Source organism: Sarcophilus harrisii, chromosome 1 (genome assembly GCF_902635505.1).
Source record: "Sarcophilus harrisii chromosome 1, mSarHar1.11, whole genome shotgun sequence".
NCBI classification, from domain to species: domain Eukaryota; kingdom Metazoa; phylum Chordata; class Mammalia; order Dasyuromorphia; family Dasyuridae; genus Sarcophilus; species Sarcophilus harrisii.
In genome coordinates, this window is record NC_045426.1 from 49,474,081 (window position 1) to 49,487,346 (window position 13,266).

The window sequence follows — 13,266 nt, forward strand, 5'->3', positions numbered from 1 at the left end:
TTTTATATTAGGTTGGAACCAATAAAAATGAAGAATGAGAGAGTAATGTTAAAGATGTTGCATCTTATATGAAAATTTTTAAGTCCTAGAAACATTTGGTATGTGGGAGGAATGGACAAATGTAGTGCATGCACAGACACAGCTACCATATGCACTGTCAGTCCTTCATACTGGAGGAGGAACTACTTTAAGTTTTTTCCCTTTGTAGGGGAATGAGCAGGGGGAAGGTTATTAGACTTCATCGGAGGAAACAGGACAACGTATCAGGTAAGTTTGATGTAGACTAAACATTTTTTTCCTCTGAATATTTGGTGATGTTAAAAATCTGCCTTTGAGAATCATTCTAGTAAACCATCTTGATGTCTTCAACACCAAGGTTTAGATTTTGAAAATTAAATTCCTCTTTAGGCTACTCCCCTTATTTGGTTCATTGAAAATCTCGAGTCTTTATTTTCCCCCTCCCTTTATTAACTAGATATGTTGAGGATGCCAAAATTTGATGATTTGAATACATTGTTTATTGGATTAGAGAGGAAGAGAAAATGTGGGTTACATATTCATCTTTTGAGTATTGGTGAGATCTAAGGGTTTGGGAATGCTCCTGACATTTTGTAGGTGGGGACAGCAGTGCAACTGAAAGCTGGGATGAAGAGCTATCTCCCTCAACTGTGTTGTACACAGCCACACAACACACACCAACGAGTATCACCTTGACTGTTAACCGGGTCCGAAGAACTAAACCTAAGAAAAGGAAAAAGAGCCCAGAAAAAGGTCGTACAGCACCAAAGACGAAAAAGATTAAGGTATGAAAAAAATAGAATTGAAGTCTCAGATGATAGGGTAGTTTTTGAACAATTTAATCTAGAAACATGACTAGCTAGTTTTGCCCCAATTGCAATTTCTTTATTAATTAAACCTGTAGCTCTTCCTATAATCCATAACATCCACCTACCAGACTAATACATTCCCCTTTATGTCTCCTGAATTGAATTTTTCCTCCATGAGTGACTAATAAAGAATTTTGCAGTAATGTTAAAAGTGTTTTTCTACATCAAGATTACTTTTCTATACCCCTCAACCACAATATTTTCTTTGGAAATGTGTTATATATTTATAAAAATTTTCTGTCAGAGCAACTTTGATATTATAAATACTTTGTCTTTTACACTTCATTTAAAGGAATTGGTATTTGTTTTTCAATAGTATTTTTTTTTTCCAATTACCATGTAAAGATAATTTTCAGCATTCAATTTTGTAAGATTTTTGAGTTCCAAATTTTTTCTCCTTATCTCTAATTCTCCCAAGACAGCAAACAATCTAAAATAGGTTATGCAAGCATTTTAAATAACATATTTCCATATTGGTCATGTTTTGAAAGAAAAATCAGAACAAAAGCAAATGAGGTGGGGGTAGAAGTAAAAATAGTAATAAGCATAATAAATTAAAATTTTCCCATATAAGAAAATTAGTATTCTTTCTTCTAGATTTGAGTGAACATGGAACTGTGATGCATGTTTGAAAGGATCAGTAGAAATTGGTTTCTGACCATATTGACCTGTCTCCTAATGACTGACTCTAGTATCTGGGGGGAGAATTTTTTTTTTATTTATATTCAGAAGGGATAAGCTGGGAAACTTGTTTTTAACTTAATGTTAAGTCTCTCACGTAAATGATATTTCGTTCTTGATATAAGTTTTTATTTGTTTCTTCTCTGTGCAACAGGCATTTCGAGAAGGATCCCGGAAGTCCTTGCGGATGAAGGTGAGTGGTCGTCTTCTTTGATGGCATTAGTTGATTATGGGCTTGGCTTGGTTTGTATTTGTGGGGTTTTTGTTTTTTTGATCCGTTTTGAGAGGGGGTTGAGGTGTTTTGGTTGTGGGGGGGGGGGGGGGGTAGACATAGCTAGTCATGGGCATATCAGATAGATGCCATTTATCCAGCACTTTGACATTGTGTTCCTTTGCTTTGTTGCACATCCCAAAGTGACTTTTTCTTGGTCACTATCTAGAACACTTCCATAGTGAAATTGACATTTGTTTTTCTGAGGAAGGGAAAAATATCAAACAAAATAAAGCTATTCTTTTCTGTCATTATTGTGGACTTGAATATCAAGAGTAAATGTTTCCTGGTGTGGTTATATAAAAGATCTTGGCCAGCTCACCCTTACGGGGAGATATAATCAGTTATAGAAAGGTGAATTTCATTTGTAGGAAAGCTATATTGTTGATAGGAATTATTCTTACTTTTTTATAATGCTTATAACATATCAAATTGGTCTTAAAAGAACCATATAATGTCAGGTTGTACTTCCTTTTTTTAATTCAATAAAAGATGGTTAATTCTGTTCTCGACAATTTTTTAAGGGAGTTGAATAACAAATTAGGTAGTTAAAAGGCATATTGAGAGCAGAATGATTAGTGTAGTTTTCCATAAAGGAAATTTGGATTGTATGTGAGGGAAGTTTCCTACTAATGAAATCTTTCCATTTTAGCAAACATTATTTAAGTTCCAATTGTATGTAGGGCACTTTGCTGGGTATGAGGAGTCCAAAGGTTTGAAAGGAAAAAAAAAAACTAACCTATCTCACAAAGCTTTAAAATTTAATGGGGGCCATATAGCACACACAACTGGTAGGAGGTTGGAGAGCCCACTTACACTGAAGCAATTTACAAGTTGTTGTAATTTGATAAGACATTCCTTTAAGAATTGATTATGTGCTGACCTAGATTTTACCTGACCTTTCTCTCATCTTAGTTTCTATCCTTGTGTCTGTGTCTGGAGGAAATAATCAGTTTCTAGTTGGACTTTTGGCTTTGAAAAGTGACTAAGATTCCCTGATTATTCACTTCCCCCAAGTGTACAGACTTTTGGCTCTTTATAGCTGTGTTGGGAATATTTGAAAAGGAGCTTGTTTAAGATTATTTATGTGATAATGTAGAACAGCAGTACAACTTTTGATAACAAAAGCCAGGGATGACCATGTGACAGAATATAAAAAACCCACAACAAGCTCTTATAGGTCTTATAAGACCTGTTTTAAGTTAGAGACAACTTCAAGCTATCTGGAATATTCCAAACATCTTGCTTTTGCAAAACTCAAACTTTTAGTAGATTAGGTTTCGTTAAGAAATTATCTATTAAAATAATTTCTTCCAGAACCAGTTCTGCTTGCATTGGGTGTAAGGGAAACAGTGAATTAATTACTGTTATTGCCCAGACATAGGAAAGATATATACCATTGAACTCTGCTACTCAGAAGTAGGCTTTAGTTATTGTCCTCTTCTAGGTCCCACTTTTAAAATTACAATTTAAAAAAAAAAAAAAAGACCACATTTATTTTATTATATTCTTTTTGGTAAAGATATCAGAGTTAAGTGACTTGCCCAAGGTCATATACCTAGTAAGTATCAAGTGTCTGAGGCTAAATTTGAACTCGGGTCCTCTGACTTCAGGACTGGTACTCTATCCACTGCACTAACTAGCTGCCCCTGTATTTCTAAATAATATATTTATTCACAAAGTAAGAAAATAAATATAACCTGATTTTTTTTTTTTTTTTTTTATGTTTGGTAGGCTCTGTGGTTATTTTTCAAATATTTTTTGTAAAAATGTATTGTCTTATAGAAAGAAGACATCTCAAATACTTTTAACAATAAAGAAGTTCAGAACATCAGTCTAGAGGTTTAAAAAGAAAAATCACAGCACTGGAAAGAAGAAAGCTTAAAATTAATCTGGTCTAATCCTCTTATTTTACAGATTAAGAAGTTAGTCCCAGAGAAATATGTGACATATCTAAGGCCTATAGCTAATATCCCAAACACATTACCAACTGAACACATTTTTCATCCTAAAAATTTAATGTTGTTTTTTCATTCTATGGACTGTCCTATTTTGATGCTTCTCAAACTTTATTCTCTACAGAATTCTCCCTCTGAAGCACATGCTTTAGATGAGAATACAACTGAAGGCTGGGAGAATCGAATACGCCTGTGGACTGATCAGTATGAGGAAGCTTTCACTAATCAGTACAGTGCAGATGTACAAAATCTCCTTGAACGGCATCTAAATTCCAGTAAGGAATTTGTGGGCAAAGCACCTGTCCTAGACACCATCAATAAGACTGAACTGGCCTGTAATAATACAGTGATTGGTTCCCAAATGCAGGTAAGGATCAGCATGAGTAGGGTCTCTTAAGAAAATGATGAAGGGCTGCAGAACTACAACACAGCACTGGTTTTGGCAGAGAAGTCAACATGCAGTAAAATTACTTGTTTTTCTCTCTCCAATTGTCAAGTTTTTCCTTCTTAGAAGTCACTGGCTTCAAAAGAACAAGCTAAGCATTGATTTTCTTTAACTAACCAGTACATTCTACCATCTGGAAACCCTGATTTTAGGCTATGCTTTTCTAAATCAAAAGCAAATGATTAATCTGTATACTGAGAATGAAACACTAATTAGGCAGAAATTAAGTAAAATATAACAGATAAGTCTCTTTTGGACTATTTCTGAAAATAGTAATTCTTTTTTTTAAATGGGTGGTTAGGAGTACAAGGAAATTCATTTAAAATCAACCAAATATTTATTTATTTCTCTCTTTCTCTTTTGCCTTTTGAGGTGGCAACTTCACTAGATGGAGGTATTCTCTAGAAAATAACAGGAATTATTTCAAGGTCATTGTAGTTCTTTCAAAATTTCTTCTTATTAAGCTAAGTAATATAAATAAATAGATGAAATCTAAGCTATTTGATACCATTTCCTGTGTTGGCCTTATTCTTACCCCAAATATTAAATGTCTCTCCTAAATTGTTGCTTTCTGTTCTGTTTTGATATCTAATGTTTGTTTTCTGGTTTTTATTCAGCTCCAGCTGGGAAGAGTTACTCGTGTTCAGAAACATCGGAAGATCCTCAGGGCAGCAAGAGACTTGGCATTAGATACCCTTATAATAGAGTATCGAGGGAAAGTCATGTTACGGCAGCAATTTGAGGTCAATGGGCATTTCTTCAAAAAGTAAGAGCATCTTTCATTGAATTATAACTAAGGTCATAAAGGGTCTGATTGACCAGTATTCTTAGACAATTCATCCTAGATGATAAGATAACGGCTTTTGGGAGAAGGTTAGCTTGTATAAACTGAGGCCCATTTATAAGGAAGTGCAAGCAAATCTGGAAATTCTTGAATGTATAAAGTGATGACTCCTTTCTGAAACAGATATGCTCTGCCTTATCAACCAAGAAACACTTAGTAAGCATGTACCATGTGTTAAGCACTGCTTTGGGCTTATCTTTATTCTTTAACCAGAAGCAGACAAGCATACAGTGTTTCCTAAATTAGAGCATCACAAAGGATGTGTCAGCATATGCTTCATATTTGGAGTCATGGGGTGGCCTTTGCATTTGTGTTAAGAATTACAAGAATTTTCATTGTGTCCCTAGACCATACCCCTTTGTGCTGTTCTACTCCAAATTCAATGGTGTAGAGATGTGTGTTGATGCCCGCACTTTTGGTAATGATGCTCGGTTCATCAGGCGATCCTGTACCCCAAATGCAGAGGTAAGATTTCAGTGGATTAGGCTGTTCTTCCTTTAATGGAAATATAAGCCATCCAGAACAAACCACAGAAATATCCTGCTGATCTCATCCAAAGAGATACACTTGTGTTTATGACCTTTCTTGGAAAAGTTTCACACTATTGTTTGTGACCTTTCTTGAGAAGGTCTCAAACACTGGTGTTTCCATCCTGACCTGACAATAAGAAATTGAATTTTATCCTGAGAGAAAAAAATAGAAGTAGCAAGTGGGATTTTCTAAGGTGAATAATAGTAGAACGTTAGAGACTAGATTAGTAAGAAGTAGGTAATAAATAACTGTGAAAGACATAGCCAAATGGTAGGTAATATAATTGGCTCCAAAGGTATAGTTTAGCCACAACTTTTCAGACATCTGATACTTATAAAAAACAGTACTATATGGTACACCTTTCCAGATAGAATTCATTAGCCAGCAGAAAAATCAAAATAGACTCACAGCCATTAAAACACAAAGGTCACTAAGTGGTTTCTTATAGCCAAATAGTTATTTCCTTGGTAGAAAATGAAATAAATACATAATGTTGGTGACTTAAAGAATTAGAGCATTGATTTTTATGACCTCTAGCGAGTCTCCATTTATTTTAATGGAAGTATCATAATACTCTCAAAACATAGGATTGTACTAGGACTCAGGAGACTTGGGTTACCATACCAGCTTGTGTCTATTACTAATTGTATAATCTTGAACAAAGAACTTAACCTTCAGTTTCTACATATGTTAAATGGAGTTCATAAAAAAATTTAACCTGCCTATGTCAGGATTGTCATAATTATCAAATGAATATATGTATAAGTGTTTTGAAACTGCAAATGGTTATGCATAACAGTAATTAATATTTATATAGCTTACTAAAGTTGACAAAGTGCCTTGCACACATTCTCATTTGCTCCTTATTATGACTTGAAGGTAAGTTGCATAGGAATTTCTATGTTTGCTTTACAAATTAGCAAACAGATTTGGGTTGACCTGTTGGCTTATGCATGTGTGATTATATTCATTTGGTTTTTTGTTTTGTTTTTATTTTAATGCTATGTACCAGTTTTGAGGAAGATCATGCAATCAATCAAAAAATAATCTGGGTTCTTAAAAGTTTGGTAATCATTCATCTAAAGACTGTTTTCCTTTCTACAGTGAGTCCCAAGACTTTATTTTGATGACTTAGTGATTATCTTTTTTGTTTCTGAAGGTACGGCACATGATTGCAGATGGAATGATCCACCTGTGTATCTATGCAGCCTCTGCTATCACAAAGGATGCAGAAGTCACCATTGCCTTTGATTATGAATACAGTAACTGGTAAGCCCTCCTAGACAACCTCCTAATCCAATGGTTTTCTTTATATGAATGAAAGTCTTTTCATTGAGCTCCATATTCTTCATTGTTGACATTTTTTTGCCAAAATGAATTTTGAAAAGCGTTTTTTTTTGGTTGTTCAATTCAGTAGCAATTTCAGCTATCTAGCAGGCGTTAAGGGAAATAAGGTTGCTTTTGGCTTTCAGATGATAAAATGACTTATTAGTAAGCAGAAGATGCAAAGCAAGAATCATCAGATGTTGCTCTAGAATTCAAAAGGATCCTAAAATCAGAGTCCTCTCCTCTTACAGATGAGGGAAATGATGTGATTTATCCAGGTTCATATAGGTCATGAGTAAGTGAATAGTAAATGGGGGAGCTAGAATTTGAGCTAAGGTTTTCTGATTCCATGTTTTGCTTGTGCTAAGAATAACATATTTCAAGGGATTGAAAAAGAGGCTTCTGAGGGTAATATTGCATGGATTACTTAAGTGAGAAAGGAGCCTATCACTGGTAATTATATTTTATGGCAAATGAGTGCTTTATCAGGTACCTTCAAAATTTTACTAAAGTGACCACTGGCTCACTAAGAGCTTACATTTTTAGTGTTATACAACTAAGTCAGAAAAACATAATATAAGCTCTTTGAGGGTAGGGATTGATTTATTTTTGCCTTTTTATTAACTGGCACATAGTAGGCACTAAATGACTTGAAATTGAATAGATAACAAGATATACTTAAAAGATTTGGTCTGTCTTCTCCTTTATAAGTGTGTATTTTGTTTTTCTTTTTTAATTATTTCGGGTGATAGTGATAATGGTTGGGAAATAAGTACCTAAAACCTGAAAACTTTACTAAACATAGACACACAATTCCCAACCTCTTAGTGAAAATTTAAACTCTTAAAGTTAAAAACTGACTGTGTCTGTGTAAGTATCTGAATAGGAAGATTAAGGGACACTTTTAATATTACCCTGTAACCCTCTGAGGACATGGAGCCATATATAAAAGTACAGAATTTTGAAAATATTCAGTATTCCCCTAAAATGTATCTGTGTGGGATAAGTTGTCCAGAGAGGCCTACCGCTAATATTTCAAGAGAATGGACCAGTAATGTAAATTATTTTCAGGGACACTGAGGAGAGCACTTGTGTTTGTTTCTTTGGAGCAGTAATTATAAAGTGGACTGTGCATGTCACAAGGGGAATCGGAATTGCCCTATACAGAGACGGAATCCAAATGCTGCTGCAGATCCTCCACCCCCACCTCCTCTCAGCCTACTGTCCATCGGAGCAGAGACAAGACGGCGGAAAGCACGTCGTAAGGAGCTAGAGATGGAACAGCAAAATGATGTTCTGGATGAGAGCAGTAACCAGCAGCCTGAGGAAGCTCCAGAAGGAGTAACTGTAGCCAGTGATAATGAGGTAATTTCCCTTGTTCTTGGAATGGTGATTAATTGTTAACAGGTGTTGCCTTCAAATTAAGAGGATCCTGGGTCACCACATGCTTTTTTTATTTATTTGGGTTTTTTAGGGAGAATTGATGTAGGATCACATTTTAATGCTTAGTGCTCTTGATGTCAAGATGGGTGGTATATCATGAATATCTATAATTACTTAACTATCTTTAGTGTTTTTTCCAAGTTCTGTCCTGGGGAATGAGCTATATATAGTGTTTTGAATCATATTGCCCTCTGTCCAGTATCTTTTTTATTAAAGTAAAGGAAGTTTTAAAAAAAAGTTGTTTCTAATGACTGTCAGACTGCCAAAACAAATGTTAAGTTCATTGTTCAGGAATATTACTGAATAATAGCCTCTATCTTAAAGGACATAGACAATCCTGAAGAGAAGCTGGAAGAAGAAACAGAAGAAGCTATAGATGATCAGGGAATTCTGAGCCCTAACAGGCGGGTAAGTACCACTTCATACATCCCTTTTTCATTTTTGCTGCCTTTGTGCCAACATTTTCTATATTTTGATGGTAAAAGGTATGGAGGCTACTTTCAAGTTGAGAAATACTATTATGTTCTCTACTCTACCTATCACCTTTTCATTAAATGTTTCAATTTTAAGCAAATCATTTATCTTGATATTTTTGCCTATGCATCTTTAACATATAGCTATAGGTAAACTTCTTTGAGGATCAGGGAAATATTCTCGTTATATGTTTTTGTACCTTATGAGTCCATCTCAATGCTTGTTGTCAAACGTTTTTTCACTCTAGTCAAACTAATTCATCTGAATTTCCTTTTTGACATTGTCTTGATGTTGGTTTTCCCGATCTTCGAAGTTAATGTGTTATTTTTATCTTAACCGGTCTTGGTGCTCTGCTTTTTCGTTTGCTGAAGACTTTGGTTAATGCTCCGTCCTCCCTTACTTTCCCCAGTCTCGAGAAGAGAGGAAGGTTGAAGCAATCATGCATATGTTTGAAAATTTAGAGAAGAGGAAAAGGCGCCGAGAGCAGCCACTGGAGAGGGGCCGCCTGGATGTAGAGGTGACCCCGGGCTCTGAGGTTTCTGTGCTAGAAGAGCCAAAAACGGAGAGCTCTGAAACTGAGGACAGGAGTTCTGCTTTCAGTGTGGCCATCCCAGGCATCCCAAATAGCGTGGGGGTGAATACCCGGAGGTCTGCCCAAGCAGGGGTAAGAGGAGCAAAAGAACAAAGTCTTTAAAGGGCTTGCCATCATAATATTGAAAATTGTATATCTAGAGAATAAATAATGATATCCTATCTATGATATCCTGTAATGATAAAAAGAATAGTTTTGCTTAACATCACATTTTGATCCCTTTGTTAACACTTGAAGCTGACATTTGGCATTGGGGCTGGGGGTGAGGAGCAGATAGCCAGCTGGAATTGAATGGTTTTCAGTAATGACTAGAAACCTCACAAAAAATTCTTTTCCTAATCTGTTTCTATACACAGAACCTCCTATGATCATAATAAAGTCCTTATAGCCAAAATCACCACATATGTTCCTTTTCTGACTTTAACGTTAAACTCTGTTCTTTAGCAAAAATGTTTGATTTTTGCATCTTAATAAGAAACAAATTGTCTTTCCTCAATCCCTTTCTGCTAAGAACTCTGTTATTAGGAGCCTGATAATAATAAACCTTAACATTTCTATACTGCTTTCAGGTGTTCGAAGTACTTTATATATAATTTCATTTCATCCCTATACAAGTGAGGAAGCTGTAGCCTGGGGGAGGTTAGGTCCAAGGTTCTGTGATTAATAGATGTGTGAGGCAGGTCTTGAACTCAGATTTTGCTAATTGCAAATCTGTCATATCCATTGTGTCACATAGCTGCCCAAGTTTAATTTGATTGTAAATCTACTCTGGAAAAGCCCATGAGCAGTAGAATTAATCAGATTGTCTTTTAACATTTATATAGTGCTTTAAGACTTACTCATACCTATACATACATACAGATATGCATTGTCTCATTTCCAAATTCCCTTTCATAAATTAAGCAGTGATTGCCCGTTTTTGGTTGCTTTAAAGTACATATCTATTTGAGGGTGGGGTGAGGGAGTTGTGCTTGAGAGTTGTTGAAAAGTTAGTTTTTGAGTTTCTCTCTTTCATCTTTGGATATTAAGAAGATATTTAGAGAAGAAGTAAGTTGCTATAATAAATTTCTTTAATCTTGATGTTGTTTTCTTAGGATACTGGTACTGAAAAACCTGTCATCAAGCCAACTCCATCAAGACCCTCTAGGCCTCGACCCAAAAGTCGAATTTCTCGGTACCGAACCAGTTCAGCCCAAAGACTAAAGCGTCAGAAACAGGCCAATTCACAGCAGGTGGAATTATCACAGGTTCTTCTGGATGAAGGAGGAAATAGTAACTCTGTGACCCCAGCTGAAGTTGGAAGTGTGGACAATATAGGAGAAAGCAGGCCATTGACAGGGTCTGACCCAGCAGTAGTATTGGCTACTGGTACCCAGGTTAACCGGGCTGCTTTCAAATACCCTAAAACCAAAAAGGTGAGAAATTGTCATCAGGTTGGCATGGCTAAGCCTGTCTCACTTTAAAATGAGAGAACCTGTAATAGAGTCTGAGAGTGGAGATCAGTGTATTTGTCAAGTTAAACTATTCTAGTCTTAAATTTTCGGAAATGTGGTTTTGATGTACTGTGTTGAGGTTTTCATGCTCTACTTTGATATTTCACTTAAGAGACTAGAAAATACAGTATAACTTCTAAAAGCAACTTTACTTCATAAGTTTGGGTGAAAAGTGATTTCACACAGCTCACGTGAGTTTAGCTGCCCTTGCTCCTGGTCTCTTGTATTTTCACATGAGAAACAATCTGCACTACTATCCTGATTCTCCTGCAGCATCTGCTAATGCTCTCTCTCTGCCTTAGTATCTAGTTACAGAATGGCTGAATGATAAAGCAGAGAAGCACGAGTGCCCCGTCGAGTGCCCCTTACGAATCACCACGGACCCAACTGTGCTGGCAACAACCCTCAACATGTTGCCTGGTCTTGTCCATTCCCCGTTAATTTGCACCACCCCCAAACACTACATCCGCTTTGGCTCGCCCTTCATCCCTGAGAGGCGTCGAAGGCCCCTTCTTCTTGATGGCACATTCAGCTCATGTAAGAAGGTATGTCTAGGCTCATGTGATTTCTCACTTGGGATACCTGTAATCCTGATCTGCCGACTACGTGTTCTCCGGATAGCCATATTTTATATGTGGGTTTATAATGAATTAGTTATCCCTCCATGAATACTGATGCATCAAGAAGTCAGTGGGGTCAAGGTTGGAAAGTACTACATTCTAGATGCTCAAATTTGTGAGTATTTGCTGTTGTCTTTTGTGAGATCCCTTGAAAATGCTGGGTAAAAGTAAGTAATAGTTGATGACTGGTGTATAGGTAGAAGAGAGAGAGAGAAGTGTTGAATGAAATTTTTGTCATGAGTATGAGAACTAGGTCCTTTATAGCAGTCTTTGATAAATGAAAAAAACTAAGTCTTAGCCTTTAAAAGTAACTCAGTTGTTATTATCATCATCTGATAGAGGTTAGGGGGGAAAATGAGATTCCTGTTTTGGTTTTTTGTTTGTTTTGTTTTTTGAACATTCCCCTAATGCAATTGACTTATATTACTTGAATTGTTGATTCCCCAGTATCTATGGGGTGTATTGAGTATCTCACCCCCACCCCCTGTGCCCTTTCCTATTGCCTATTTAGATCTAGCTGCAATGATGCCTACTTATGTCATTTTCTTCATGAATTCCCCACAGGCCCTAGGTATTTTCCAGAGTTCTTTCTCAAAAGAAGGTCCCTTGCCTGCTCAGAGTAGGGGTGACCTTTTAGTGCCCTTTCCCTGTTACCAGAACTTCAGGAGAGCTTTTTCCTTGGAGGCAGAGTCTGTTCCCTGGAACTCCCTTTTCTCTTATCCTCAGATCTTGGATTCAGGCTGCTTTCCTCAATGTCTGCCATGGCTGACAGCCACATTGCCCTCCTCCACTGGAACTATAGCATCACATACATGAGGATGTTCCATATAAATTATTTGATGTGCTGAAGCCTCCAACTCCAGGCAGGTCCTTCCTGACCCCTCCACACTTACAGCTTGCCTCCTCCCTTGCAGAGCAGAAATAATTTGGGCAGTGGGGAAGGAACAATGGGGGTGGGAATGGGGGTAGGGAAGGGATAAGCAAGGAGGGTGGGATACAGAAGGGAGGAGGGCGCAGGGATCATAGAGAGAGGAAAGGCACCCACTTGCTAGCCTAGCAACACTCACCCAGAGTGTGGGCTCCTTTCTTCTTGCATGCTTTATTGAAGTATTTGTGACCCTCATCATCAATTTGTGTGGGAAAATTTATGAAGCACAATTAGTGGAATTTAAGGTATTTCTTTGAGCAGCTTAGACTACTTTAGTAGTTGAGAATCATAACAATGATCAGCTTTAGTATTTGCACAAGTAATTGTGGCATGCTTTTTATAGAAAATCCCAGAAAGTATTTTTTAAAAATAATTTTATTGGGTATTTACCAAACTAGAAAAGAGGGTTTTGATCTCAGGAACTTCCTCATACCTAAACAACTAGAAAGATTGTACCTATAAGTGTCAGGTGCTATCTGAGAAGAAAAAAAAGTTTGTATAGCAAAGACTTGAACATTCTTCCCACCAATTATAACAGGAAAGTGATGGCAGAAAACAGGAAATTGTCTGCCTGTGTACTTGGCATTTATCCACTCCTAACTAGATTGCAAATTTTTTTAATTCTGCTTTTTGAAAATGTGTGTGTAGAAATGAGAGCCAGCTTTCTAAGGCATGGGAAATAAGTTTTTAGTCTAAAGTAGTGGTGGGGTATAGGTTGCACCCATAAAGAAAAATGTTTCCTTTCATATGTCTGTAACTGGACATAATGCACA

The 13,266-nt window shown here is 36.6% G+C and overlaps 1 protein-coding gene across 11 annotated transcripts in view; it reads left to right on the top strand.

Moving 5' to 3' along the window:
• The window catches only part of SETD5 (SET domain containing 5), a 71,815-nt gene that overhangs the window by 36,090 nt on the left and 22,459 nt on the right, over positions 1–13,266 (top strand). For 7 of the 11 annotated variants that reach the window (XM_031954534.1, XM_031954524.1, XM_031954559.1 and 4 more), the window contains 12 exons: positions 209–267; positions 616–803; positions 1,723–1,761; positions 3,922–4,164; positions 4,860–5,008; positions 5,434–5,551; positions 6,777–6,886; positions 8,053–8,308; positions 8,711–8,794; positions 9,270–9,524; positions 10,547–10,867; positions 11,248–11,490. In XM_031954534.1, the coding sequence (XP_031810394.1) occupies positions 209–267; positions 616–803; positions 1,723–1,761; positions 3,922–4,164; positions 4,860–5,008; positions 5,434–5,551; positions 6,777–6,886; positions 8,053–8,308; positions 8,711–8,794; positions 9,270–9,524; positions 10,547–10,867; positions 11,248–11,490 (2,065 nt within the window). The remainder of the gene's footprint in view (positions 1–208; positions 268–615; positions 804–1,722; positions 1,762–3,921; positions 4,165–4,859; positions 5,009–5,433; positions 5,552–6,776; positions 6,887–8,052; positions 8,309–8,710; positions 8,795–9,269; positions 9,525–10,546; positions 10,868–11,247; positions 11,491–13,266) is intronic. The other 4 variants (XM_031954543.1, XM_023498156.2, XM_023498158.2 and 1 more) reach the window with 1 other exon arrangement.